The sequence below is a fragment of the Chenopodium quinoa genome, unplaced genomic scaffold (genome assembly GCF_001683475.1).
Source record: "Chenopodium quinoa cultivar QQ74 unplaced genomic scaffold, ASM168347v1, whole genome shotgun sequence".
Taxonomy (NCBI): Eukaryota; Viridiplantae; Streptophyta; class Magnoliopsida; order Caryophyllales; family Amaranthaceae; genus Chenopodium; species Chenopodium quinoa.
The window spans coordinates 965,420-991,284 of record NW_018743448.1 but is presented as its reverse complement, the minus strand read 5'-3'; the positions used below and the strand labels follow the sequence as shown (position 1 = coordinate 991,284).

The following is a 25,865-nucleotide window of genomic DNA, read 5'->3' as shown; positions in this document are numbered from 1 at the left end:
TTACAATCCTTGTCTTACTAACTGAGTCCAATTGGAAATCACACTCCATTCAGCACTCATTGAAACCGGTGGAAATCACACTCACTGAAAACTTACAATCCCTGTCTTTACTAACTAAGTCCGATTGGAAATCACACTCCATATCAGCACTCACTGAAACCGGTGGTGGGAGAATACATTCTTTGTCACCACCAACTTAATTAGGCGATAATACTGGCTCCAAAACAACAGTTGAACTTAAAACACTACACTGAAAATCAGCAATTGGAGCAGCCACTTCCGCAGCACAACAATCCTCTTTGACATGACAACTAGTTACACAATCATCGAGAACTTGGGAAGTCGACTCAACTTAGGTAATAGACTGGACTATTTTACCCTTCAGTTTCTGATCGACCAAAGACTTATCCTGTAACAAACCCTCAACACGGTGCAATTTTGATAACACTTCTATATTATTTGGATCACTTTTGGCAGCCTTAACCAAATCCTTTCTAGCGGAACAAAGTTTGCCCAATCTTGACACACGGAAGCCCTCCTATAGAGCCTTAATGTGACAGGATTCAAACTCTAACACAAAAGAACAAAACCGAATAACAGCAGTAAAATCAAGAAGCTTCAAAGCACAAGCCGCAAGATTGAGATGCAAAGCAAAAGCCAAAGATCGAAACGAAGAAACAGCTTCCAAAGAACACGGCATAGTAAAACACAACAATTTACTAGCCACTCATACTTAGAAAAGGCAAGTTTAAACTTGTCAGCCTTGAAGGAGTTCCCTTACTCCTTGAACTCCGAGGAACGAACTACAACATCACTTGGATTATCCATAGAGGAAAGAAGATGGATAATACTATCATCATTAAAATCATCCGGAAGATGAAAAGAAATGAAAGCAGGAAATATTTCCATAATAAGACCCTAAAGCCAAACTAAGAGTAGAAAAACCTAAACATGAACAACCAACAACCTAGGAAAAGGAAACTACACCTAACTCACCAACTCATCAGGTACGAAAATACCCAAGGGAAACTCAAAACTCTAAAACATTGAACTCAAAATGGAGCTAATTTTATTTTAGTTTCTAACACATAATTTAATTCTTATGCAAACATTCATCTTTTCAAAATGGAGCTACACTCATTTTATGGTTGCTATCAAAGTTATTAAAATCGGGATTTTACTTTGAATCGGAAAGGACTCTCAGAATCGAATCGTAAGATTCTACCGACATGCATAATCAAGAGGTCATATCTAAATTTAATTAAATATATTTAAATTGTGAGTTTGAAACCTAATTATTAATAGGAAATAGTTGTTTACCCATTAAGCAACAAATAGTTGACAATATATATTTATAAATAATTATGTAGGCATGTTTTAAACTTGTAAGGATTTCGTTAGTTAAGAGAAATATGTAAAATTGGATAGAATCGTAAATCGAATCATATAACATACATGAATCGTAAAATCGTAAGATTCTAAGATTTAAATCGGGATTTTAATAACAACGGTTGCTATAATGGATTAGGAAAAAGAATTAGGCAAATAATAGTCAGATCGAAAACACATACCATTTGCTGGTTGGACATTTTTACTATAGAAATTGATCAAACTATTGACACTTTGTATACAGATGTTGTTTGACTTAGATAAGAAATAAGTTAAGGCTGGCAATCCCTGACTCGACCCGAAGTTACTAAGAGAAACCTGAACAACTCGAATTCAACCCAATTTGACCTAAATTTCATATTTTGTAATAATATTCAGTTTTACACTATTTTTGATAGTTTCTAAGCTCAACCCAAAATCTGACCCGAACCCAACCTGCTGACCCGAATTGCCACCCCTAAAAATAGTCATGCATCAGTAGTGAATCATTTATCATGGACAACACCCAAGGTAAGGGTCCAAAGAGTTCGATCCGGGCACGGTTAGTTTGCCAGAATTAAGAATTTACCTCAAATTTATCATCAGCAAATGAAAAGATCATTAGGCTGCCATTAAATTGCTACTAATGACACCTACATAATCCAGTCAATCACAAACATCTTTGGACATAACATTTAACACATACATATTTCACGAAACCAACTAGGTAGTTATAATGCAGTAAATCTTATATAGTATTCACAAAGACAACTCTAAATGCTTTGCACCCCAAATTCAGGCTTGGAAATGAAAAGGATAGAGACAGCTTCTTTAAGGCCACAATTTAACCCATCGCATATTTCTGAGTCCAACTGCGGGAGGTGGCCTCGTATTTTGGTCGATCTGTCTTGTACATATGCGCAATCTCTGGAACGAGGGGATCATCTGGGTTTGGATCAGTCAAAAGTGAACAGATGGACAGAAGAACCTGGCAAATTTTCAAGTTAAAATTAGTCTCACAAAGAACCCAACTAATATTATACTTTTATTAATTAGGTTCCTAAACTAATGCTTAAGAAAGATGTCTCAATGCTTGATGATGGCAAAAAATTTGGGGTAACATGGAAACGAAAGATGGTTGAGCACCTGAGCATCAAGTGGAGCAAGATTGGAAAACTTAAAACTCTCCATTCTAGGTCAGCCATAATAATATAGAAAGGAAATAAAATAACCAAGAATTCTGATCAGTTTCCTTCAATATTGATCCCAAGTTCGAGTTCGAGTTACCTCTCCAAATTCACACCCCAATTATCCAATTTATCAGTGTATACTTTTTACTTTTGCTTTAATTTAGACTCAAAAATTAACAAATAACTCCAACACCAATCATTTGTTAAGTTCAACACAAATAGCACCTAAAGCAGAGATCAAGCAGACCTTGGAAATTGTAAGTGCTGGGCTCCATTGTTCTTTAAGGATATCGAGACATATGCTCCCATTACTGTTGATGTTGGGATGGAAAACTTTTGTCTTGAATGCAACCTGCATTATTGAAACAAATCATATACATATACTGAAGGGAAATCAAAATTAAACAATAATATCAGTTAATTAGATTTCAAAGTTCCTTATAACAGTGAACATCATAGCAGCAGCAAGATAAATACTTGAAAGACAAGAAGTCTACACTGATGTTTAAGCAACGGGGGATTCACACTTTAGATAGTCCTTCAGACCAATAATGGTTGATTTGAACAGCATTTCTAATAATGATATATGTAAACAAACCAAGTACATAACAAGGTCATTGAAGTAGGTGAAAGGTTCCAACTCCCAAAACAACCTTCTAAAGCTAGATTTACTAGCATAACTTCTTATCGTTCACTGACTTGGGCATAAAATTTATGTGAGTCCAAAATACCAAGAGAAATCATTCTCATCTAATGTTATTGATTAACATTTCTTTCAATATTTCAAGAAAATTTCCAGATGATTGAGTACAAGAACATCGGTACAAAATAATCATTGCCGGAAAAAACATAGGTACAGCAGAGCCAGGGAAATCAGTTTGGTTCTAGGTTTCTTTTGACTCCTCACTTTAACATGCTGAACATAACAAATTCCACCACAACAAAATTCATACGATACAGCTGAGAACAACACAAGTCTCAGTTCTGACCATCTTTCAGTAACAAGATGGGATTTACTTAACCACAGTGAAAAGTGGGAAGACAGCACATGTATGCACTATAATTCACATTCTCGCTGGCAAACCATATACTGATCCACTGAGGAGGGCTAAGGAGAAGAAACAGTTGCTTTAGGTAACTGATTCACCTAGTGCACAAGAGACATCATTATGAAACCAGAGACACTCAATTTACACCCCAATGAGGTTCGCATTTGGCAGCACCTAAACCTATCAAGGATGCATTTACTTAGCTTCTAATGCTAAGGCTATACTGCACAGAGCTTTCCAAACCACCTTCTCCAATCCTGCCATACAGTAAGTAAAAAATTGAACCTTTAAACAGCAACCAAAAAAACAAACAGCCCCATCCAGTCTATCTTCTCAGCAGGTCATGTATGTAGATCCATCATCAGATTCGCTTTTCACCCTTTTCATCAACAATAGGTTTATCAATGCCTCTAAGCAGACTCCAGCCAAAAGGCAGGGAATAAATGAAAGTAAATTAATAGCACCAAAGTTCATGGGAGGCAAAGAGAAAGTGAAAGAAAGAGAGGCCATAACAGGATATCATTGAGGTCATGTATATTGTATTTTAGCAAGAAAAATAGAGCTATGCTCCACTGCATACTTACATTACAGAAAGAGAGCATGCAACCCCAGATATTTAGTGCAACAGAGCAAACACTACGAAGAGGGTTATAAATTGGAAGCCCAAATTTACCTTAGGTGGCTTGAATGGATAATCTGGAGGAAAATGAATAGAAACAAGGAATACACCTCCGGCATATGGGCTCTCAGCAGGCCCCATTATTGTTGCTTGCCAATGGAACATGTCTTCACCAACTGGCCCTATAACATTAAAGGAAAATTAAAAAAAGTGAGTCAATGAAAAAGGGAAAAAAGTATTGCATTTGAGCACCTCATGAGATCAAGTAGGTTAGTGATAAGTGCGAAACAAATACAAAATCAAAGGTCCACAGCCACCAAACAAGTATTTAAGCATAGAATAGTTGCATACTTTCTGAACAAAAAGGGTAATTATTAACAAGGACATTTCCTATATTGGATACAGAAAACCATATGGCACTGGAGACCTTTTCTAATACTGGAACAAGAAGTAAAAAAATGACTTTATTTATTTTTAAAAGAAAAAAAAAAAAAAAAAAAAAGATCAAATTTTTAATTAAAAAAAAGTAGATGCAATTCCTCACTCCATCTTCAAGCAACGTAGTAATAAGAATTTATTTTGATTCACACAACACAAGCTACAGTTAGTTCCATTAGACTAATCACAATTCACAAGGACAGCTAAAGCAACAGAAGAGGATGTGAAGAAATGCAATCTGATCCTATATACTCCGTATATGTTAAACCCCGAATTATTTCATAGTAAGAAGTCAAAGTACCCTAACTAACACCTCACTAAAACTAAAGCTCAAGATACATAAATTCAAATCTCCATAAGAAAATTTAAGGTGATGCTGTCTATTAAGGTAGCAAAATTGAAAGAAACCAAATCAAACTTTTTGATTGACCATAACCACAGAATCAAGGAATTCTAAGATCTCTCTTCAAACACATCCTAGATCAATTTTCTTCCTCTGCAACTCTCTCATTGACACCAGCAGGACAATAGAACTAGACAGAAGTTCAGCGATCCTCCCCATAACACTCCATGTCCATTGAAGCACAACAGCCATACCCAAACTAAACCTCCAATCTTCAAAGGTTCAACTCTTTCGACTTCTATCCTCATTGATAAAAATCTAAAAGTTCTATATGTTCTCAAATCCCAATACTTCATCCTCTCTAAAGGTAATACATAGGAAAATAAATTCTATGGTACTATGATGGTAATCAGACCATTGTTTTCACAACAACCCAAAGAAGCCAAATTAGGCAGGCAATCAGGAGCTAAAAACATCAAATTTTACCATCCACGGAAGCTACCATCATAGATCACAGTCCCAAGATAATTATGTACACAGGCTACAGGCTCCAACAGACCCACACAAAATTAAGGTCTCTGCGACTAATTCAGTAACTCCCACCTAAAACGGTACCCCAATTCTAGCAAAGAGCGCGACAAGGAAAAAATAAGCAAACAACAACAAATCAAATCATTCGCATCTTCCCATGAAACGACAGAGGTCGCAAGAACAATACAGCTCAAAAATATTCAGAAGGAATCATTTTCTTCTTTATTTTACAAAATAATCAGAAACTCCGTTTATTTTGTCAGAAAACCCACTAACACCACCATCAACACGCCAAAACCAATATAACAAAAATTAAAAGATAAAATAATAAAAAAAAAATGGCAGATTTTTACAATCAACCCAGTTCAAATATTAAATTTTCTGAGATCATCAAAATTATATTCACCTGCACTGCATGAAGTAGGTGGATCCTTCTGCAGATCCTTAAGCTCCTTCAAGATTCTCTTTGACGCCATTAAAACAGACTTCTATAAACAAAATACAATATATATCTCCACAAAATATTCAACCTGTAAAACGAATTGAAGATAAAAATTAATTCTTTACTTGTTCAATTGCAAGAGTAAAAACTCTAATTAACAAATACCCAAGTAAAAGCTACCCCCAATAAAATTAAAGCTTTAACGATCAAGGATTCAATTAAAAATCCCTGATCCAATTATGCTGGCAAAGAATTTCAATTGCAAAAAACCCAATTACAATTTACCCCCGACAAATTCAAAATCCAATTGATCAGGGCTTCAGTTGAAAATCTATTGAATCGAATTGAAAACCCAAAAATCAGGTTTTTATGACATAATCAATGAATTGAACAAAAGGAGAAAGAAGATTGAAATTAAACCTGGAAAGATGATGAAAGTGAAGTTGAGATCTGAAAATTTTGTGGGTTGATAGGCAGAAACAAAAGGGGTTGACTAGAATTAGAGAGTGAAGATTGCAACCCCAGATGAATTTGGTTATGGAGGATCCGAGTTGAGTTGTAATGCAAATTCGATTTCTCGAGAAAAGGTGGGTGAATTTAGGCCCAATTTATATGACCAACAACTTTTTCAAGTAGCTTAAATCACACGTGAAAACCTTTTTTTTCTTTCTTTTTTCGTTCTTTCTTTTTGGTGTGTACTTATTAATAAAGGGGTGAGGATGGGACGGGTATTCGAACCGTTAGTATTAAAATCACTAAAAGTGATATCCATAAACCGAAACGATAAGTTCGGGTAATAAGATTTTCGAATTGGTCATCGGGTACCTAATAAGATATCCAATAATGAATTAAACTTAATAATGTAGTTATTATGATATCATTTAACACTAATTAATAACAATACCACATGATCTTGACCAAATTATTAATAATGTTACTATCATTGTTATTATAAAGTGATTATGAAGTAAAGTAAGAGTTTAGATTTAAAAAAACAGAGTTAAGTAGAGAAAAAAAAAATGTTTATCGGATCGGATCAGGTAACCGTTAATTTTAAAATGATACTCAATAACCATACCCGATAACAAATGATCGGAACGAGTACCAAAACCGTTATGATTATCGGATCGGGTACCCTAATTTTCGGAACGGTTACGGATTGGGTTTATGGTTTTTCGAGTAGTTTTGCTCAGCCCTACTTATTATAGAGTTATAGTCATAGACAAAAGAGAAGGCTTTATTGTTTGACTTTTACATTATTCATACTCCAAATATTTTCATGAGAAGGTATTAGGTGCGGACTGTCGCACGAAAATTTGCGTGCGACGGGCTTGGCAGATATTTCACTTGTTGGCTGACATGTTTCATGTGTTGGCTGATATAGTTTTTGTGTTGGCTAATAGATTTCTTTTGTTGGCCAATATGTTTTTTTTTTGATATGTTCTTTTTGTTGGCTGCTATCAGACATCAGTTGGCTGATATATTTCTTTAGTTGGTTGATATCTTTATTTTGTTGGCTGATATGTATATTTTAATTGTTGGCTTATATGTTTCATTTTGTTGGCTGATATGTTTATTTTGTTGGCTTACATGTTGCTTTTGTTTGCTGATTTCATCCTTTTGTTGGCTGATATGCTTCATTTATTGGCCGATATGTTCCTTCTGTTGGTTGATAAGTACCTTTTGTTGCTGATATATTCCTCTTGTTGGCTAATATGTATCTTCTGCTGGCTGATATGTTCCTTTTGCATTGTTGGCTGATACGTTTTTATTAATGTATGATACGTTCCTAATGTTGACTAATATCAGACATCAATTGGCTGATATGTTCCTTATTATATTTGTATTTTGATCCACATAATTAACCATTTCATCCAACAAAAATTCATATATATTATACAAAAATATTAAAAAAAATAACACAAAAGTCGACAAAGCGTGCAAAATCACCATTTATGGGATCCCTCTCATACCATGCAGTCTGAAAAGCAATGGGTTTAGAAAAGTGGCCAACTCTTCAGATATAGAAGTAAGTAGGGGTGAAAGTAATCTGGATAAAAACCGAAAACCTAACCAAACCAAACCGAATTAACAATTTGGTACGATTTTGTTAGGTTTTCGGTTTGGATTGGTTTGAGTTTTTGCAAAAATATGGATTTCGGTTCAGTTTCGGTTTGGGGCTTCCAAAAATCGATAACCGGAAATCCAAACCGAAATTTATTAAGCCCAAATATCCAGTCCATTTTCCCTACATATATATACCAAAACCCTAAATTAGTTCCCCTCTTTTCCCTTTCCCTCTTTGCGGCAACCCTAATTCTCCAAATTTTCCCCCTTTTCTCCCTTACCACCTCCCTTAGTCTGGTCACCACCTTCCTCAGTCCGGTCACCGCCTTCCTCAGTCACGTTCACCAACTTCCTCAGTCATGCTCCATCACTCCCTCAGTCACGGTCACCACCTCCGTCAGTCCCTCAGTCACGGTTTCTCACCACCAGTCCACCGCCGCTCGTGTTCGCGCTCCCTCACCACTAGTCCACCACCGCTTGTGTTCGCCCTCACTTCTTGGTTTAAAGTTTTTGTCGATTTTCTTTGATTTTCTTTGATTACTCATTTTCTGCTTCTCTTTTCCGTATTCATTAGTTGTATAATGATAACATTCGATGTCCTGTTCGAATTTGATGAGATACCAATGTTCTGTTCTTACTGGTGAATTCAACACAAATTCAAATTCGGTTTGGTTTGGAGTCATTTTTCAAAACCGAATTATTTCGGTTTGGATTGGATTGGATTGAATCCAAATTTGGTTTGGATTCGGTTTCAAAAATCCAAAACCAAAATAATTCGGTTTGGATTCGGTTTGGTGTAAAATTCAAACAGAATACCGAACTTTCACCCCTAGAAGCAAGCAACCCACCAGATTTGGATAGTTGAAGATTATTATAAATACTTTTCTTTTTTTAAAATAATTTTAAAGAAGTGAGATTTTCCCCCTTTGCTTCATTTTTAGTATAGGAAAATGACATATTTTCCCAAAAAGGCACTTTACCTTGCAGCAGCCGCCCACTCCAACACCCTCAAGCAGCTGCATATTGCAAATAGCCAGAAATCAGCCCCAAATCGAAGACTCTTCGATTATTTAACGCTCCAATTTTGATTCAATTATCAAATTTTGAGGGGTTTTGAGCTTTATTTTCGTCATTGTCATCGTCGTCGTCATCGTCATCGTCATTGGAGTAAGAGTTGTTGGTTGATGCTTTAGCTGCTGTAATATGGTATCTCGTCGCACGAACTATTGGGTACGGGTACAGTTTACTTATATAAATTATATAAATATTATTTTTTTTTTTTAAAAAAAAAGAAAAATTCTCTTTGGTTGTATTTTTAATTTTTCTCTTTTGTAAATTGCGGAAAAAAAAATTATAATCTTTGATTATCATGAATTTTTTTATATTAAGTTAACTATAACATTAATGACATTTTAACTAAATATTCAAATTTTTAGTATAGTTATTTTTTTCACATTGATTTTAGAAATAATTTTTTTAAAAAAAGAGTCACCTCTTCCCCCCACCAGCCAGCCACCTCTCCCCCGCCCCTACCCACGTCAGCGCCCAGCCCCCTCCCTCGCCGGTACGCCGGCCTCCCCACCCCTGTCGTGCCTCTCTTTCCCGCTGAACCACCACTCCCTTCCCCAAAACCCAGCTGCCTTAGCCCCCGAAACCCACTCTCCAAACAATCCCTCAAATCCTCAATCTCTCCTCGGCTCTTCTCCTCCACATCCTTCAATCGACTCGATAACGAAACCAGCTCGATCATGATGCAGCTAATAAATCGTCGCTTCATCCGCTGAATTTTGGCTCGAAATCTCCCCAATTTGAACCTCCAAATTAAAACCCTAATTTCTTCCTCTTGATTTCGCTTTAATGATTCCACAGTTTTCCGATGATCTTCTGCAATTTTGAATGATTCGCTGGTTAATGTCTGCAATTCCTCCTTCAAATTATGATAATTTCTCTATGTTGTAATTAGGGTTTTGAGATGAAGGTCGAAAATCATGGGTTTCTTCAATTTTCGAAGCTTTAAATTGTCCATTTTCTAAGGTGGGCTTCTACAATTTTCTAAGTCAAAACCCGTTTAAGGTGGTTTCGAGCTCGGTTTTAGGGTATGAAGGCGGTGTTTCTGGGTGGGGGAAGGAGAAGGGAATCGAGTTAAGTGAGGACATAGATGGGGGCTGTGTTGGGGTAGAGAAAATGAGGGGGTGGGGTCATCGGCAGGGGAAGGGAGTGAGCTCCGGCGGGATGGGGCACCAGGAAAGGGGCCTGCCGGTAAGGAGGGGTGACTGGTTGGGTATTTTTTTAGGGGGTTGTTAAATACCACCCTCAAATCTCTAACTAACGCCCGCAAATTAAAATATGTTTACGAATTTACCCTCATAGATATAAACAAATAATTTACCTTTACAATCATAATTTTAACCCACCATTTACCAATCCACACCACCTCCTTACCATTTCATCTTGACACTCTCTCTTTAAAAAATTTCTCCCTCTAAACCACCACCACCACCACCATTTACCAACCCACACCACCTCCTTATACTAGCTCAATATAATTTCGCGTGGAAATGCCGAGGGACAAGGGGAAGGCCGTCGCCGTAGACAAGGTCAGTTTTTTTTTTCTTTCTGGAATTGGCGGAAACACCTAATTAATTCGCCAGATCAAGGCTGAAATGCCTAGAAATTTCAATCACCCATACGGTTATTCGAAAGATCTAGGCGTTTCAGCCTAGATCTAGCGAAAAAAGTGGGCGTTTTTGCCTTTTTGTTTTAAAAAAAAAATTCGTATGAAGTTCATTTTATCAAGTATGGCCCATACGGTTATTCGAAAGATCTCATATGTAGCAGGCTGATTTGTTTTTTCCCCCTTCAATTTCATCTAGTTGAAGAACTCCTAGCCTATTTCTTTTTTTTTTTTTTTAATTTGGGGTTTTTGCTATATTAATTTAACCTATAATTCTATTATTTCTTGTGTTGTCAGCAGCATATGAAGAACTTAATGTGAAAACGAACACCTATATATCTTACTTGTTATATGAGTGTGTAATTTTTTTGGCTATTTATTTTCTAATTATGAGTATATTGTTTATAAAGTTTATTTCATTGATATCTCCTATTTTGTTTTTAGAATATTTTAGTTTTAAGTTTGTAATTTTTTAGAATCTTAATGATACATAGAACACATTATAGGTTTTCTTTTGTTTTCAATTGTTTGCATCACCTATTTTGTTTTTATTATTAATATTATAATTTATTTTAAATTTAGAATGTAGTTGAGGGTTCTGGTCCACGGCAAGCTAGATCACGCGGTATTAACGCGTCAATTAGGAGAGATAGGGGGATTAGTATATGGGAAGGTAATTCAGTACCGGAGCGCGACAGGGTAGTGGATGAGCAGGAGGGAGCTGGTGGTTGGCATAATGCTTTGTTGAGGACTCCGGGTTCGGGTTTGAGGTACGAGGGTGATGGACCTAAGGATGATGAAGATGAGGGTGAGGGTGATGCTGAGGAGCAGTCGCCTGTCGTGACGAGAGGTCCTGATGGGAGATTTACGAGTTCCCGACCACCTCAATCTGCAACGTCTTGGCTTGTTCAAGGGCCAATGGACGATGGGCCCGAGGATGGGAGCGTTATTCCTAGTTTCGGGGCCCATGTTGCTCGGTATATTGGGATGGGGAAGATCGACAGTTTTTGCGGTGTCATACTAGAGCTGGTGTGTGTAGAGACTTGACTGACTGGCTAGAGCGATTTACGGTTGCCACTACTACGCGGATACGGCAAACTGGGTTGTCGTACCTGCCTAGCATTATGCACGACCACCTTGATTTTCCGCTGATTTCTGCTTTTGTTGAGAGATGGCAGTCAGACATGAACACATTCCACCTACCTTTTGGTGAGATGACCATCATGTTGCACGACGTACACCACATACTTGGTATTCGGGTTGATGGGGATATGGTTGTCGGTGATCTCCCTAGTGACCAGTATAGGACATTGGTAGGTGGGTTGTTACAGTTGACTCCGGAGGAGCTATAGGTCAAGACTCAGAATGCCATCTACAGGAACGGTGGCGTCCATACTGACTAGATTATTGCTAGGTGTTGTAGTGAGGAGCAGCCGGAGGCGGTTCAGGCCATTGGTTACATGTGGATCCTTTTGGGTAACACGCTCTTTACTGACAAGAGCGGTACCCATACTCACCCTTCTTTTCTCAGTGAGTTGTGTGTGGAGCATAACCTGGAGTGGTTGACGAGATACTCCTAGGGTTCAGCCACACTAGCGTACTTGTATCGTCAGCTTGAGCATGCCACCGAAATGGATGTGATTCTATCGCGGGTTGTCTGACTCTTCTACAGGCTTGGATATAAGAGTACTTTCCATGTTTTCGGCCTCACCAGGGTGTGTTTGTTGGGTTTCGTAGTGTCCGACACTACGCGGAATGAAACCCGCCCAAGACCCGCACACTAATTAATGTAACTAAACATGCAATCACATAATTAAACAACAAAAGAGAGAGAAAGAGAAAAAACAATCTTACCCTCGACGCGTGCTTCGCTCGTTTACGAGCTCTTACTTGAAAGCGCTAGCTTCGGAAGTGCGTAAGCCTCCGACGGCCCGCACCATTGACCCGACCCGAGCGGTCTCTACTTCGAAGGTTAGTCGAGGCTAGACCAACAAAATACTAGAGTATTACGAACTTAAAGGTTTCCTCACTTATAAGGAGATGCCTTATTGAGTTCAACTCAAGTGCTTTTTCCCAAACCCAAAACAAGGGTATTTATAGGGAAGGGAGCCTTGATTTCCCATTTCCCATCAATGTGGGAGAATTGCATTTTGCTCAATTTATTTTAATCCAAAAACAAATTAAAATGCAAATGAATCAACAAGCGCTAAGTGGCAAATAGCAGCACCAGCCATAGAACACGCACGCATAGCATGCTGCTTGTGATGCTCGAGCCGTGCTGTGCGAGTGCTAGCAATGCTCAGCTGCTGCGAGGCTGCGAGCTAAGCGCAGCCTAGCTGCGGCTATGCGAGGGCTAGCACATTGGCACACTAGCATGCGTGCGACTAGGCACACCAACCTTGCACGCATGCTCGGCCAGTGAGACTAGCACGCACATGCATGCTTGGCTTGCGGCATAGCCATGCGTTGCGGTTGGTGGCCCATGCTAGCCTAGCACTCGCATGGGTATGCCAATGCGATGCTACGGCTTATCTTGTACTTGTCGCTTGCTTGATTTCACGTCTTGTCGAATTCTGAATTCGACTCGACTTATGACGCTTGGTTTCGACGCTCCAAGCTTGATATCTAACGTCTTTGTTCGTAATACTCTATTGACTCATCTGATCCTTCGGATTGATTTGTTGTCTTGGATCGGTTATTCGATTGGGGTGCGACCCAAAGGGTTCAGTCAAGATTAAGCTGTAATATTAATTATATATTAATATTACTGATTAGAAGCGGCCTCCACCTAGGCATTCCGATCACTTGACCTCACTGAAGAATTAGCTTTCTAATAATTCCGAACCCTCTATCGGAATAATACACTTGTTGGAAGGACACCATTCCTTTCATTGTTGACACGAGACGTCCCTCATGCTCGTGCAGGGTTGTGGGATGTTGGTATGATGTGGAAGCATCAACAGCGTCTCGTCTCCTTTCGTACTCGACTTGACCAGCTGGGTGACCATGAGGTATAAATAGATACGTTATTACTATTTGTTTTATATTGCTTTTATTTACTGTTGATTTACACTTGTACTAATTTGCAGGTATGCTGGTTGCCGTACGGAGTTTTTCCTGCACAACAGGTGCCTAGGACTGTGTTTACGGGATGTATTCGCTATCAGGGCATCATAGAGCCATATATGCCCGATCGAGTTATCCGACAGTTGGGGTTTATATAGGAGATTCCCGGTGACATGATTAGGCCTGATGATGCTCAGAGACCACTTAGAGTGAAGTCTTATAGGGTCAGTTTTTCAGCTCAGATGACCACTCTCATGTCCGCTATAGTCCACATCATCACCATCCTCGGACTCAAAATCCTATATAATAATAACAATAAAAACAAATATTAATAAAAGTTAAGAAACAACAAAAACACAACTAATAATAATAATCTAACAACGCACAACTAATAATAATAACAACTAATAATAACTCTAACAATACACAACTAATTATAATAACAACTAAAAGGTGTGATCACGCACTTATAAATGATTGAGAATTTTATAACTAGAGAAATTAATTAAGTAGAGTAATTCAAAACGACCCTCCTAAACAAATTTGTAGTATATAACTATAATTTTTTTTTCCCTATAGTATACTTTAATTGACTATAGAAAAATCAAAGGACATAATATAAATTAGTTATGATCTTGCAAATTAGAATATTGGTCTAGCAAATTTCATAATTTTTTATACTCTGCCCATCTCTATAGCTACAAATGCTTTTTACTCGATTTTTGGGGAATCAAAAGTGTAGAAAATAAAAGTTACGTGTGCAAGCATGCTAATCCCAAAAGAATGATTACAGAAACAAATTAGAATACACATAGATTACGGAGTACATATCTACATTTCTTGGATTCTTAATATTGTAGATTCCATCAACAGAAAATGGTTCTGAAACTAACATTACTTGCTTTTGCGTCTGGAGGAAGGGGATTAAAGAACAAATTAGTCTTCTAGTTCCTTAAAATTTGCCTGGGATGTTTATGTTTCTAGGAACTTAGGAAATTAAGTTGTATGCACACACAAAAGAACCAGTTTGTACCATGTAAACATCTGACCCCATACCACTATGTTCATACTCTTAAGTGACCTGAAGAAGTCTACTTCTATACCTGTAAGGGCTCATAAGTGCTAGCAAACAGAAGTAATTATAATAAAAAACACAGGTAATATAATCAAAATAATAATAATAACGAATACGTGAAATTCAAAACCAAAAAAGAAAATAAATTCGAAATTCCAAGATAACGCCCAGAAATTTCGAAAAACCTACGCAGAAATGCCTAGTTTTGCAAAATTTAAATTATTTGTTTGATTTTGAAAATTACAGTGGTTGGTGGTTCAACGTGATCGTTGGTGGCCGGTGAACACTAGAGAGAACGGTAAAAAAAATTTGTGTAGGGTAAAAGTGTTAAGTTTATGTAAAATAATTATTTTAAAATATTTTTATAACAAGGCTACATACGTCATTTTAGGTTATTTTGCGGGCGTTAGTTAGAGATTCGAGGGCAACGTTTAGCGGCCCATTTTTTTTTATTAATAACATAATTATTTAAGTCTTAAAAACTAACCATGGTTAAGCAAGGATTTTAATTAAAATAATTATTATCATTGGTAATCAGAATTTTTATAATTTACCAAAGGAAAAAATTAAAAATTACAGTGTTACCAAAGAGAATTTCCCAAAAAAAAAATATAAAAAATTATACTCCATTCGTTTTGGTTATTTTAAAGCATCATTTTACTTTTGCATTATTCGCATACCAGGTTTATTCGCATACTTTGACTTAATTTTGTTACAATTATAAAAATAATAAATGTTATTATACTCTGTATAATATATCATTAGATTTTTAGATTAGTCACAATATTTATTTTCATAACTTAATTTTGTTATAATTTTTACAGAAAATTAAAAATATTAATGGTCATAGCTGTACATTGGCACATGTATCAATCAAATTATTGCGATTATTATAAAACGGAGGAGTAAACTACTTTTTACTCCCCTGTTTTTTTTAATTGCATCTCTTGAGATTTTACAGTATTCATATATTATCTACCTTCTTTAACTTAACAACTAATAGATAATAATAAATAAATATTATCGTGTAATATATTGTTAGATTAATTAATTAACTTTAATAATTTAAATTATTTATAAGTTTTACTAATATCTAATTAAAGGTTTGATGATCAAAGTTATGATTCGAAAAATGTGCTAACTCAAGTGATGCATTTAAAAAAAATACGAAGTACGTTTATCGTATATATGCTCAAGTTACTCAGCCAAACCATAAAAAAATTGATAAGACAAAAGGTTTGATGTGAATATTATTTAATAAACCACAGAGTTTTATTCTAAACTTGTGTATGGTCCAGGCGGTGCCCCGGTTCATTATATAATAGTACCCACAAAATAAGACCAATACAAAAAATAATAAGCATTTAGCTACATAGTATAATATATAGTGAAGTTTATACACTAACTGTTTCAGGGTTTTTATCCCTCAAGAGAGTTACGTCACTAAGACTGATTTCCCTACGCCTGTACCTGCAAAACAATGGAGACTCCGGTTGGGTGGAGTTCCGCCTCCGACGATCAAGTTAGAACGTGCACGGAGAAAGTAAAAAGGTGCGGAAAAGGTAAATCTAGATCTTCCCGAATTCCGAGATCAGGTGTTTTCTCTGATATGAGAGAATTGATTGTATTGTCATAAAAATGAACGTGTCCTCAAAGTGGGGTAAATCTCCCTATTTATAGGGTCATTGGTAAATGTGCCCCTACCTAGGTCATTCTAACCTAAATTTGGGGGGGATGCGCCGTTTTGCGGCTTTTCTCGGGAATTGGGCCCTAAAGGCCATCTTTTTCCATATTGAATGGGAGTGCCACGTGTCAGCTGAGGATTGGTTCATTTTGAACCTCTCCTAAGGTGACACGTATCACCCTCTGATTGGGCCACGTGGCTTCGATATTTTTACCCAAATATTTTCCCCTTACAGGGGTGACGTGGCGTGCCACGTGGCGTCTGTGACACTTATCACTTAAGCATTGATGAACAGTTAAAACTGTTCACCTTCTGGGGAAAATTACAAGGATGCCCCTAAATTTACCCCTCCCTCATTTTTGACATTTTAAAAAAAAAGTCTAGAGAGAGAAAGTCAAACGTTCTAGAGAGAGAAAACCTGACAACCGCCTATTACGGCCGGTCTACCGTCTGCGTATCTCACAAACAGCTACTTGATTTCTGCCTGCCTGATACAGCCGGTCAGCGCTTGACACCCCTTTCAGAAACAAATCTTTGAGGTACCGTCTCTCCCCTTCTCAGTTCTTTAATACCGTTTTTCCGTTTGTGTACATATCATTCAATAAATGGATTCACCATCAGCACACACGGCACAACCTAGGTTAGTAGTTAGCCGGTCTAGGACTGGGGGTGCCGTCTCTGGGTGTTTGGATCACCCTAGTTCATCTCCAAATCCAGCCGTCTCCGTGTCTGTGCAGGACATTATGGCTCGGACGATGTGGACAACACCTGATCTGGAATATAGGGAAGAAGGCACAGAAGGTGTGCCACCTGAGGAAGGCTGAGGTGGTGGCACCGGTTTAAGAGGAGGGAGGATCTCCTCCGGGTGCACCCAGCACTCCTAGTGACGGGATCCTTGAATCAGAAGAGGGAGACGGTGAGGAAGTCGTCTCTGTTTCTGGTTTTGAGGAAGATGAAGCTGTCTCCGAGAGAGACGGGGGAAAGACCGCCTCTGGGTCTAGCTCTGGGGAGAGAAATAGCGGCTCACTATCGCCGGTTGAGAATAGTGAAGTAGAAGAGAGAAAAAAGTGGAACAATGAGGGGGATCCGTTCCGGATCCATGTGTCTGCCAAAGACAGGGCGAACATGGAAAAAGGCCTGGAGGACTTCAAATTAAAACGTCCTCTTAGCGAGGGCTATGACATCCGGGTGCCGTCTGCACTGGGCACCATTGCCTAGAAGGATTACCAGCCGAAGGCCAACAATTACTTCGGCTGCTACGAGGCGGCCTTCCTAGCCAGTCTCCGCTTCCCCTCCATGATGCAATAAAGGTTATCCTTCAAAGATATAGCCTGGTGTGTGGCAGTTAACCCCAAATTTCGTGGGTTAACATTCTAGACTATATTACCGCCTGTGAGATGTAGGGCCTCCATCTCGGCTGGGAGGCTTTTTCCCATATGCACTACCTTAGCCGTAGCCCAGGCGGCTGGCGGGCATGGTACACATTGACCACTTACCCGAATTATCTGATGACCTTAGACAAACCGTCTAAGTGGTCTGACTGGAAGAACACGTTTTACCTGGTTTCTGCCCCCAAACGGCGAGATAACTTTGAGTATCGCTGTTACAATAAGAAGCCGGATCTATTGGGTCAGAAATGCGCTCTCTCAAAGGTTCCAGATGAGGATTATGAGAAAATAATAGAGCCGGGGTGAGCTTACAACAACCCCCTTTCAACCGGCGAGTTAATAAGTGTACCCAAGAACTGGGTACCCAAGCATGAGTGGCTGAGAAACGAGGCGTTCTTGTCCGCCTGCGATCTGAGCAACATGTTCGATAGACCTATGTAGAGCATGCATCCGACAATCTTTATGCCGTCTTTATTGTTTCTAACTTGTGAACTCTTGTTTGCTTGATGATCTGACATACGGCTCTTTTTGCAGAAACCGGCAGAAGCATGCTTTCTCAAGATAAGACGCCTGCCCGCTCTGCAGCTCAAATCCGCAAGGATAATGCAAATAAGAAGAAAGCACAACTGGCGGCTAAGGGCCAGGTATAAACCGCCTGCCCAGCTTATCTTCAATTTCAAGTTTATTTATACAGAGACGGCTACAACCGACTGTATGCTTAATGTCTGATTTGTTTTCCAGGATGGAGACAAGGGGGCTCCCAGATTTCTTACCAAGCTGCTCAAACGAAAGCCGGATGACAAAGTCCAGAAAGGTCTCTTTTGTTCAAACGGCTCCTGAGTTTCCGCTTGGGAAGGGTTGTTTGACCATTGGGGGGAAGAGCATCTCGAATTTTGGTCTTGGGATAGACCCAGCAAAAAAGCCGGGTTCCCTTGAGGTGTCGAAGGGTGGCGAGCCACCCAAAGCTGCAAGCGGTGCTGCAGCAACTGCAGGTGATGATAGCCTGCTGATTCTATCCCAAGGTATGGCTAACCCTTTCGAATCTCCTCTTGAGCTAGGCAAGCCCATACGGGTCAAGTCACATTCCCAGCAGACGTCAGAGGGATCATCGGGCAGCCGTCGGCAGATTGGTGCCGCCTGTATAGGTCACTCACCCCATCTTCCTTGTGGTGTAGATCAATCCCCCCGGTGGCCGGATGTGCAGCAATACTCCAAGGCCATGCTGGGGTCTATCCCCAAGAAGGAAAAGGAGGTCATTCCGGGGATTCTGACGTTCAATGTTGAACGTATCCTCTCCCTGCTGCCTGAGGTATTGTAACTTCAGATTTTTTTTTTTTTTTTTTTTTTTTTGAAGTATAATGCCGGTTGTGTTTCTAATATACCGTTCGCACTTTTTCAGGCGATGCTGAGAGTTGATGGGCTGAAGAAGTCGTATGCTCGCAAGCAGGATGACGTAAGACGGCCAATAAACGGGTGACTGAGTCCGCTGACGTTGCCCAATATCAAAGTACAATAAATCAACTTGAGACTAAAGCTGAGCTGATGACGCAGGCGGAAAACGTTAGGCGCTTGACCGTTGCTCTAGATGAGGTGAACAAGAAAGCCTCCGACTTTGAGGCTGCCCTTAAGAACGCCCAGGCGAATCTCAAGGTCTTGGAGGACGTCGACAAGGAGAACACCGATCTCCGGGTAGACGTCAACTGGATGAAGAACGAGATGACTACTTCCCAAGCCAACTTCAAGGCAACTCTGGAAGCCGAGCAGGACCGCCTCATCGAGGATAATGAGCAAGACTACGCAACCCGGATAAAAGATGGCATGGGAGATTAGACATCCGGCATCTGAGTACGACATTTGGGCCTTAGCTTATGAGTACGCCGATGAGGTCTTGACGGCAAGGGAGGAGGGAAAGTCGGATGTTCCGTTTGATGTTTAGGCAAACAAAGAGGCCTCAGACGAAGAAGAACCGGCTCAAGTTGCAGAGGGTGGAGAGAAAGAGCGAGAACACCAAGGAGATGCCCAAGTGAACTTTGCTCTACCTCCGCCTGAGAAGGATGGGAAGGATGCCCCGGAGGCCTCTCAGTATAATTAGCTTTAATGTCTTCATTTCTATTCGGCCTTTGGCCGTCTGCATGCCCGGCCTGCGTGCCGTGTATTTTGAATGTTTGTTATGACAATCTTTTCTTATTTCTCGGATATCGATCCGGTATGACAATTGCTCCCCCGGCCTTTCGGTCGGGTTTTATTTATGAAATTGCTGACTGAGTCGGTTTTGTTAAAAATTTTAAATTCTTGCAATTTTTGATTTTGCTATATATATGCTTCAATCTTGCCCAACTTATTAATTGCATACAGAAACTAACAAACCAGCTGGACTTTTGCCCTTGGGCGGCTGTGTGGTTGGTTTTAAAATAGATCGATTGACTGAGGAACCTTTGATACTTTAAGGAGTATGAGAGGTTCCTTGGTCAATCAATCAGTACCATGATTTCCCCAAGCCAATTACACAGCCGTCCAAGATTCAGGCGGTACTATCTTGAACACCCAGACGTTCACCATTTGGGTCATCTGTGAAATTGGACTTGATTGTCCATGAATATACTCAAGCGTCTTTTTGCCCCATTAAGGGGATTTCTCGAGTTACAAAATTATAGGTTTTTAATTTAAGTTGGAATAACGGCGGATACCGTTTGGTGTCAAATAGGACATGCGGTTTTCATACGCCGTCTAGGTTCCATTTTAGATTATTCAGGCCAGACAGCTATGAACTAGCCCCTATAGGGCTAGTCAGTTTTTTCCGTTTGTGTTTGAGTTTATAAAGCAATGTGCCACCCAAATGGGAGATGCTCTCTACGACGAAATCACCCGGATGGGCGTCGCCGGTTGTCGTACTCATGTTGGATCAGACGGTTGGTTTAGATTTGACCATCTGCACATTGTACAGGCGATGTTCCCATTGGGAGACATATCTAACAAAGAATAAATAATTTAGATTGAAAACAAAAAGCAATTTTTCATTGATAGGATTTTTATTTACAAAAATTTATAAGTCTCAGAAGTAGTATTTTTTGAGGTTGTCTACATTCCAAGTTTTGGCTAGCTTCCTGTCGTCTGGAGTTTCCAAGCGGTAGGTGCTGCCTCTTACTTCTTCATAGATTCGGTAGGGGCCTTCCCAATTGGGTGTTAGCTTGCCTTGCTCATTGGCCCTACCGGTTGCCTCCATTTTCCGTAACACAAATTCCCCCACTTTCAAGGGTCGTTTGTGCACTCTCTTGTCATTCTCAGATGGTATATCTCATGACGTAAGGCGGCATTGCCCTGGCGTTCTGGAAGTGAGTCCAATGCAAGTCGCATGGCCTCCTAGTTTGCCTCTTCATTATACATCATGATTTGAAGAGTTGGCTCATAAAGCTCAATGGGTAAGACGTCTTCAGCACCGTATACCATAAGAAATGGGGTTTCACCGGTTGCCCCTTTTGCAGTTGTTCTGATGGCCCATAGGACATGAGTTAACTCTTCAGCCCATAAGCCGCCAACCCTTTCAGTTTTCTTTTTTATGCCGTCTGAGAATAGCTTGTTGAAGGCTTCAGCCTGGCCGTTTTCCTGGGGACGGCCCACTGATGCAAAACAATGGGAGATCCCTTGGTCTCCCAGCCAATTCTTGAGGGTAGGCATCTCAAAACTTAGGGTCATTGTCAAAGACCATAGACATAGGTACCCCGAACCAGGTGATGATGTTCTTCCAGATGAAGGAGATGACATCCGTTGTCTTGATGCCTTTGACCGCCTCTGCCTCCACCCACTTGGTGAAATATTCCACGACAACTGTAATATACCTCCGTCCGCTTGGCGCAGGCGTATACGGACCCAAAATGTCCATGCCCCACTTGGCGAATGGTACTGGGTTATGAATGGCCGTCAGATCAGTGGTCGGACGGTGGATGAGTTTGCCGAATCTTTGACACTTATCATACTTCTTCACCATTTCCATGGCGTTTGCCTCAAGAGTGGGCCAAAAGTAGCCTTGTCGCCTGGCCCTTTCTGCTAGAGCTCTGCCGCCTATGTGTGAGGCACAGAAGCCCGAGTGCAGGTCTTCCAGAATCTCTTGCCTCCTTGCTGGGGTGATGCATTTCAAAAGAGGTTGCAAAAAACCCTTCTTGTAAAGCTTTCCATTGTGAATCTCAAGTTAGCCGCACGTTTTTTCATTGCAGCCATTTCTGGATATGTATCCGGCAAAGTGCCGTCTAGCAGATAGGCCTGGATGCCATTCATCCAGGTTGATCTTTGGTCGAGGACTCCAATGGGATCTTCTTCAATACTTCGTTTTTCCATTACCTCCCAGAAACTGACCGAGGAGTATCATAGGAGGCAGATGATGCCAACTTAGAAAGAACATCCGCCTTATTGTTCTTTGACTAGGGCACTTGACTTAAATGGAATTCATCAAGTGTCCCAGCCTCTGCTCTGATCGCCTGCAAGTATTTGATCATAGCTGGATGAGTGGCCTCATAGTCACCATGGTATTGGCTAACAACCAACTGAGAATTAGAGCAGGCGTCAATTTTTCTTGCCCCTGCCGCCTTACATATGCGTATACCGGCTAGCAGGGCTTCATACTCAGCCTCATTGTTTGAGGCTTGAAACTTAAACCGTAGTGAATATTCATACTTGTCCCTGAGTAGAGCTCTCGTCTACATACACCTTCCAAACCTGATCAAGATTCTCCGGTTCAACCGGCCTTGTCATTTCAACAATGAAGTTGGCGAACGCCTGACCCTTCACTACCTTCCTTGGTTCGAAAGAGATTTCAAGACTTTGCATTTCAATAGCCCATTTGAGCATTCGGCCGAATGACTCTAAAGTTGTCATTAGCCGTTTGAGGGGTTGGTCTGTGTAGACTACCACCGGATGTGCCAAGAAGTAAGGTTTCAACTTCTTGACTTCCATGAACAAAGCGAGACCGAATTTTTCAATCATAGAGTACCGGAGCTCTACATTTCGAAGCATATGGCTAATGAAATAGACCAAGAGCTGATTGTCGTCTCTCTCAGCAAGGATAACATCACTGAGAGAATGATCTGAGATGGGTAAGTACATGTAAAGCGTCTCCTTGGGCAAAGGGCTGACAAGCCTTAGCAAGGAATGCAAATTCTCTTTCAATTTTTGGAAGGTCGCCTCAGCATCATCCCCCCATTCAAACATAGTCTTCTTTTTTATTGCTTGAAAAAATAGAGGCACTTATCACCTGACCAGCTGAGGAATCTCCCCAATGCTGCCAGACAACCGATTAATTTCTGGACTTCCTTTACAGTGTGGGGAGACTTCATGTCATTGACCGCCTGTATCTTCTCTAGGTTGGCCTCTATCCCCCTTTGATCAATCAAAAATCCGAGAAACATCCCAGACCAACACCAAAGACACACTTCTTGGGTTTGAGCATGACCTTGTGCCGCCTGAGTGTGGTGAAGGTTTCTCAGAGGTCAGCAAGGTGATCCGTCTGTAGCTTGGATTTGACTATCATGTCGTCATTGTACGCCTCTACATTTAATGAAGACCGAGTTAATCATACGTTGCAAGGTAGCAAGCACATTTTTCAAACCAAACGGCATCACAGTATAACAGAATAGCCCCTGATCAGTGACGAATGTCTTCTTCTCTTGATCTTTTTTCCACGGGGGCATCTGATGGAAGCCAGAATAGGCATCCATAAAACTCATCAAAGCATGTCCGGCTGTTGAATCGACCAAATTGTCGATCTTCAGAAGCGGGTAATTGTCCTTCGAACATGCCTTGTTCAGATCAGTGTAATCAACACACATGCGCCAGGTACCATTCGGCTTCTTTATAAGCACAACATTCGCAACCCAATCTGGGAAGTGACATTGCCGAATGAACCCTGCGTCTAACAGATTTTTCACTTCGGCGGCTGCCGCCTAACTTCTCTCCTCGCCGTGATTTCTTTTCTTTTGCTTCACAGGCTTCTTTATTAGATCCACGACGAGTTTGTGGACAGCAAGATCCGGGCTAATGCTTGGCATCTCTTCCACTTCAAAGGCAAAGATGTCTTTAAATTCCTTCAGCAGATGGTGCAAGTCTGCACCCAGTTTTGCAAAGGCAACCGTCCCAACCTTTACAGTACGCTCTGGACGTGTGTCATCCAGAACGATGTCAATATGTTCTCCAGCCGGTTGGGGACGGAGGTCATCTGACCACTCCTCGGTTAGTGATTTCTATTGCTTCTCTTTTTTTACAGCCACCAGTCGGTCGGCCTTTCTTTTCTTGCCGGCTGCTGGGGGGCAAGCTCTTGCTCCTTGACATCGTCAAGGTCTATTGGCTCCTCACCCTGACCAGCTGCTGTCGCCGTGGGATTGACGTCTGATAGGTAGCACTCTCGGACCGTCTTCTGGTCCCCGTTAGGGAGCCAACAGAACCGTCATCTTTTTCAAACTTCAGCAACATGAGGGATAGGATGATGGCGGCTTTAGATTCGTTCAGAGTCGGACGACCCAAAATCATATTATAGGCGATAAGCTCTTCTACGACCAAGAATCGGGCGACCATGTGGCGCCCATCTCCCTTCTCTCCCAGCCAGATGGGAAGATCAATCCGACCGACTGGGTGCACAACTCCACCCCCAAAACCAACTAAGGGGTGAGTGCCTTGTGCATGCTGCCAGGCCTGTACTTCAGCTTGGACAGGAATATGTAGCTGATGATGTCAGACGAGCTACCAATATCAATGAGGATCCAGCCAACCTTCTAGTTGGCCACCTTGCATTAAATGACAACGGGGTCATCATGCGGCCGGCGGAATTTGCCCCAGTCCTTTTCAGTGATGATGACCTCAAGGAATGTGTCGGTAGACGCTTGGCCCTCATCAACGGAGCAGACATATAGCCGTCTAACATGGTCCTTGGTACTCCTGATGGTCGGCCCCCCTCCAGCAAAGCCGCCTGCTATGGTGTAGATCGGCTCCTTGTCAATGTCTAAACTAATAGTAGGCTTTGCTGGCTTTTTTTTACGGCTATCTGGGGTCCGTCTTTAGAGTCACCTTAGACTTGAGGATGTAAGATTTCAACACCCCCTTATCAGCCAATCTATCCAACATCCGCTTGAGGCTATAGCAGTCGTTGGTGTCATGACCAATATCCTCATGGAAGTGGCAGTACTTGTCTTTATTCTGGTTTTTGGCCTGACCTTTCATTGTTGTAGGCTTCTCAATAGTCACTCGGTCTTTTATCTTCATGAGGATGGAGCAGTAGTCTTTATTAAACTCGTACTTTGGGACGTACAGTTTAAACTCTTTCTTTTTCTTCTAGGATACTTGATCAGAATCGTCAACTGCCTAGATTTCTTTTCTCTTCTTGCTCTCTTCTGCTTTGTGAGCCGGCTGTTCTTGCCGACTCCCTTTTTTTTTGTCGGACATTTTGGAGTCCGACTGCTTGCCAGAGGAGCAGAGCTCGGTCGCCTGTACATAGGCTTCCGCCTCCATCAAGGCTTCTTGAAGAGTGGAGATTCTCTTCCGAACGAGGTCAAACTTGAAGGCCGACCCGTCTTTCAGACCCTTGAAGAAGTCTGTGTAAGCAACATCATCAGACAGTCCTTGGATCTGGATTCTCACTAGATTAAACCGCCTGGCATATGAGCGGAGCCCCTCCCTGTCTCCTTGTTGTACCACGCCCAAGTCAAGGCTTATCTTTTTGGTCGGTATGTTCATGGAGAAGTTTGAGGCGAATAAGAACGCAAGCGACCTAAAGTTGTTGATGCACCCAGTCGGCAAATGGTCGAACCACTGCTGGGCAATGCCCTTCAGCGTGGCTGGGAAGCACCTGCACCATGCGGCGTCATCCAACCCCTATAAGTACATGAGGTGGGTGTATGCCAACAGGTGGTCTTCTGGGTTGGTGGTGCCATCATAAGTACCCACCATGA

At 40.8% G+C, this 25,865-nt stretch overlaps 1 protein-coding gene across 2 annotated transcripts; it reads right to left on the bottom strand.

Moving 5' to 3' along the window:
- Positions 1–1,935: 1,935 nt before the first annotated feature.
- Positions 1,936–6,635, bottom strand: LOC110739249 (ubiquitin-conjugating enzyme E2 8-like). Of its 2 annotated transcripts, XM_021919712.1 has the most exons (5): positions 6,401–6,635; positions 5,945–6,068; positions 4,281–4,408; positions 2,806–2,910; positions 2,213–2,356 (listed from the first exon to the last, which is right to left on the bottom strand). In XM_021919712.1, the coding sequence occupies exons 2-5, from the start codon at positions 6,012–6,014 to the stop codon at positions 2,213–2,215; spliced, it is 447 nt and encodes a 148-aa protein (XP_021775404.1). In that variant the 5' UTR covers positions 6,015–6,068; positions 6,401–6,635. The 2 variants fall into 2 exon arrangements, with proteins under 2 accessions (XP_021775405.1, XP_021775404.1); XM_021919713.1 differs by lacking the exon at positions 6,401–6,635 and having other exon boundaries at positions 1,936–2,356; positions 5,945–6,074.
- Positions 6,636–25,865: the final 19,230 nt, after the last annotated feature.

Bases quoted from the DNA above. Each gene is read 5' to 3' on its own strand.
- LOC110739249 (XM_021919712.1), bottom strand. From the start codon at position 6,014: ATGGCGTCAAAGAGAATCTTGAAGGAGCTTAAGGATCTGCAGAAGGAT. The intron at 4,409-5,944 runs GTGAATATAATT...TTAATGTTATAG, and splicing joins ACCTACTTCATGCAGTGCAG to GGCCAGTTGGTGAAGACATG. The intron at 2,357-2,805 runs GTCTGCTTGATC...AAAATTTGCCAG, and splicing joins CAGCACTTACAATTTCCAAG to GTTCTTCTGTCCATCTGTTC.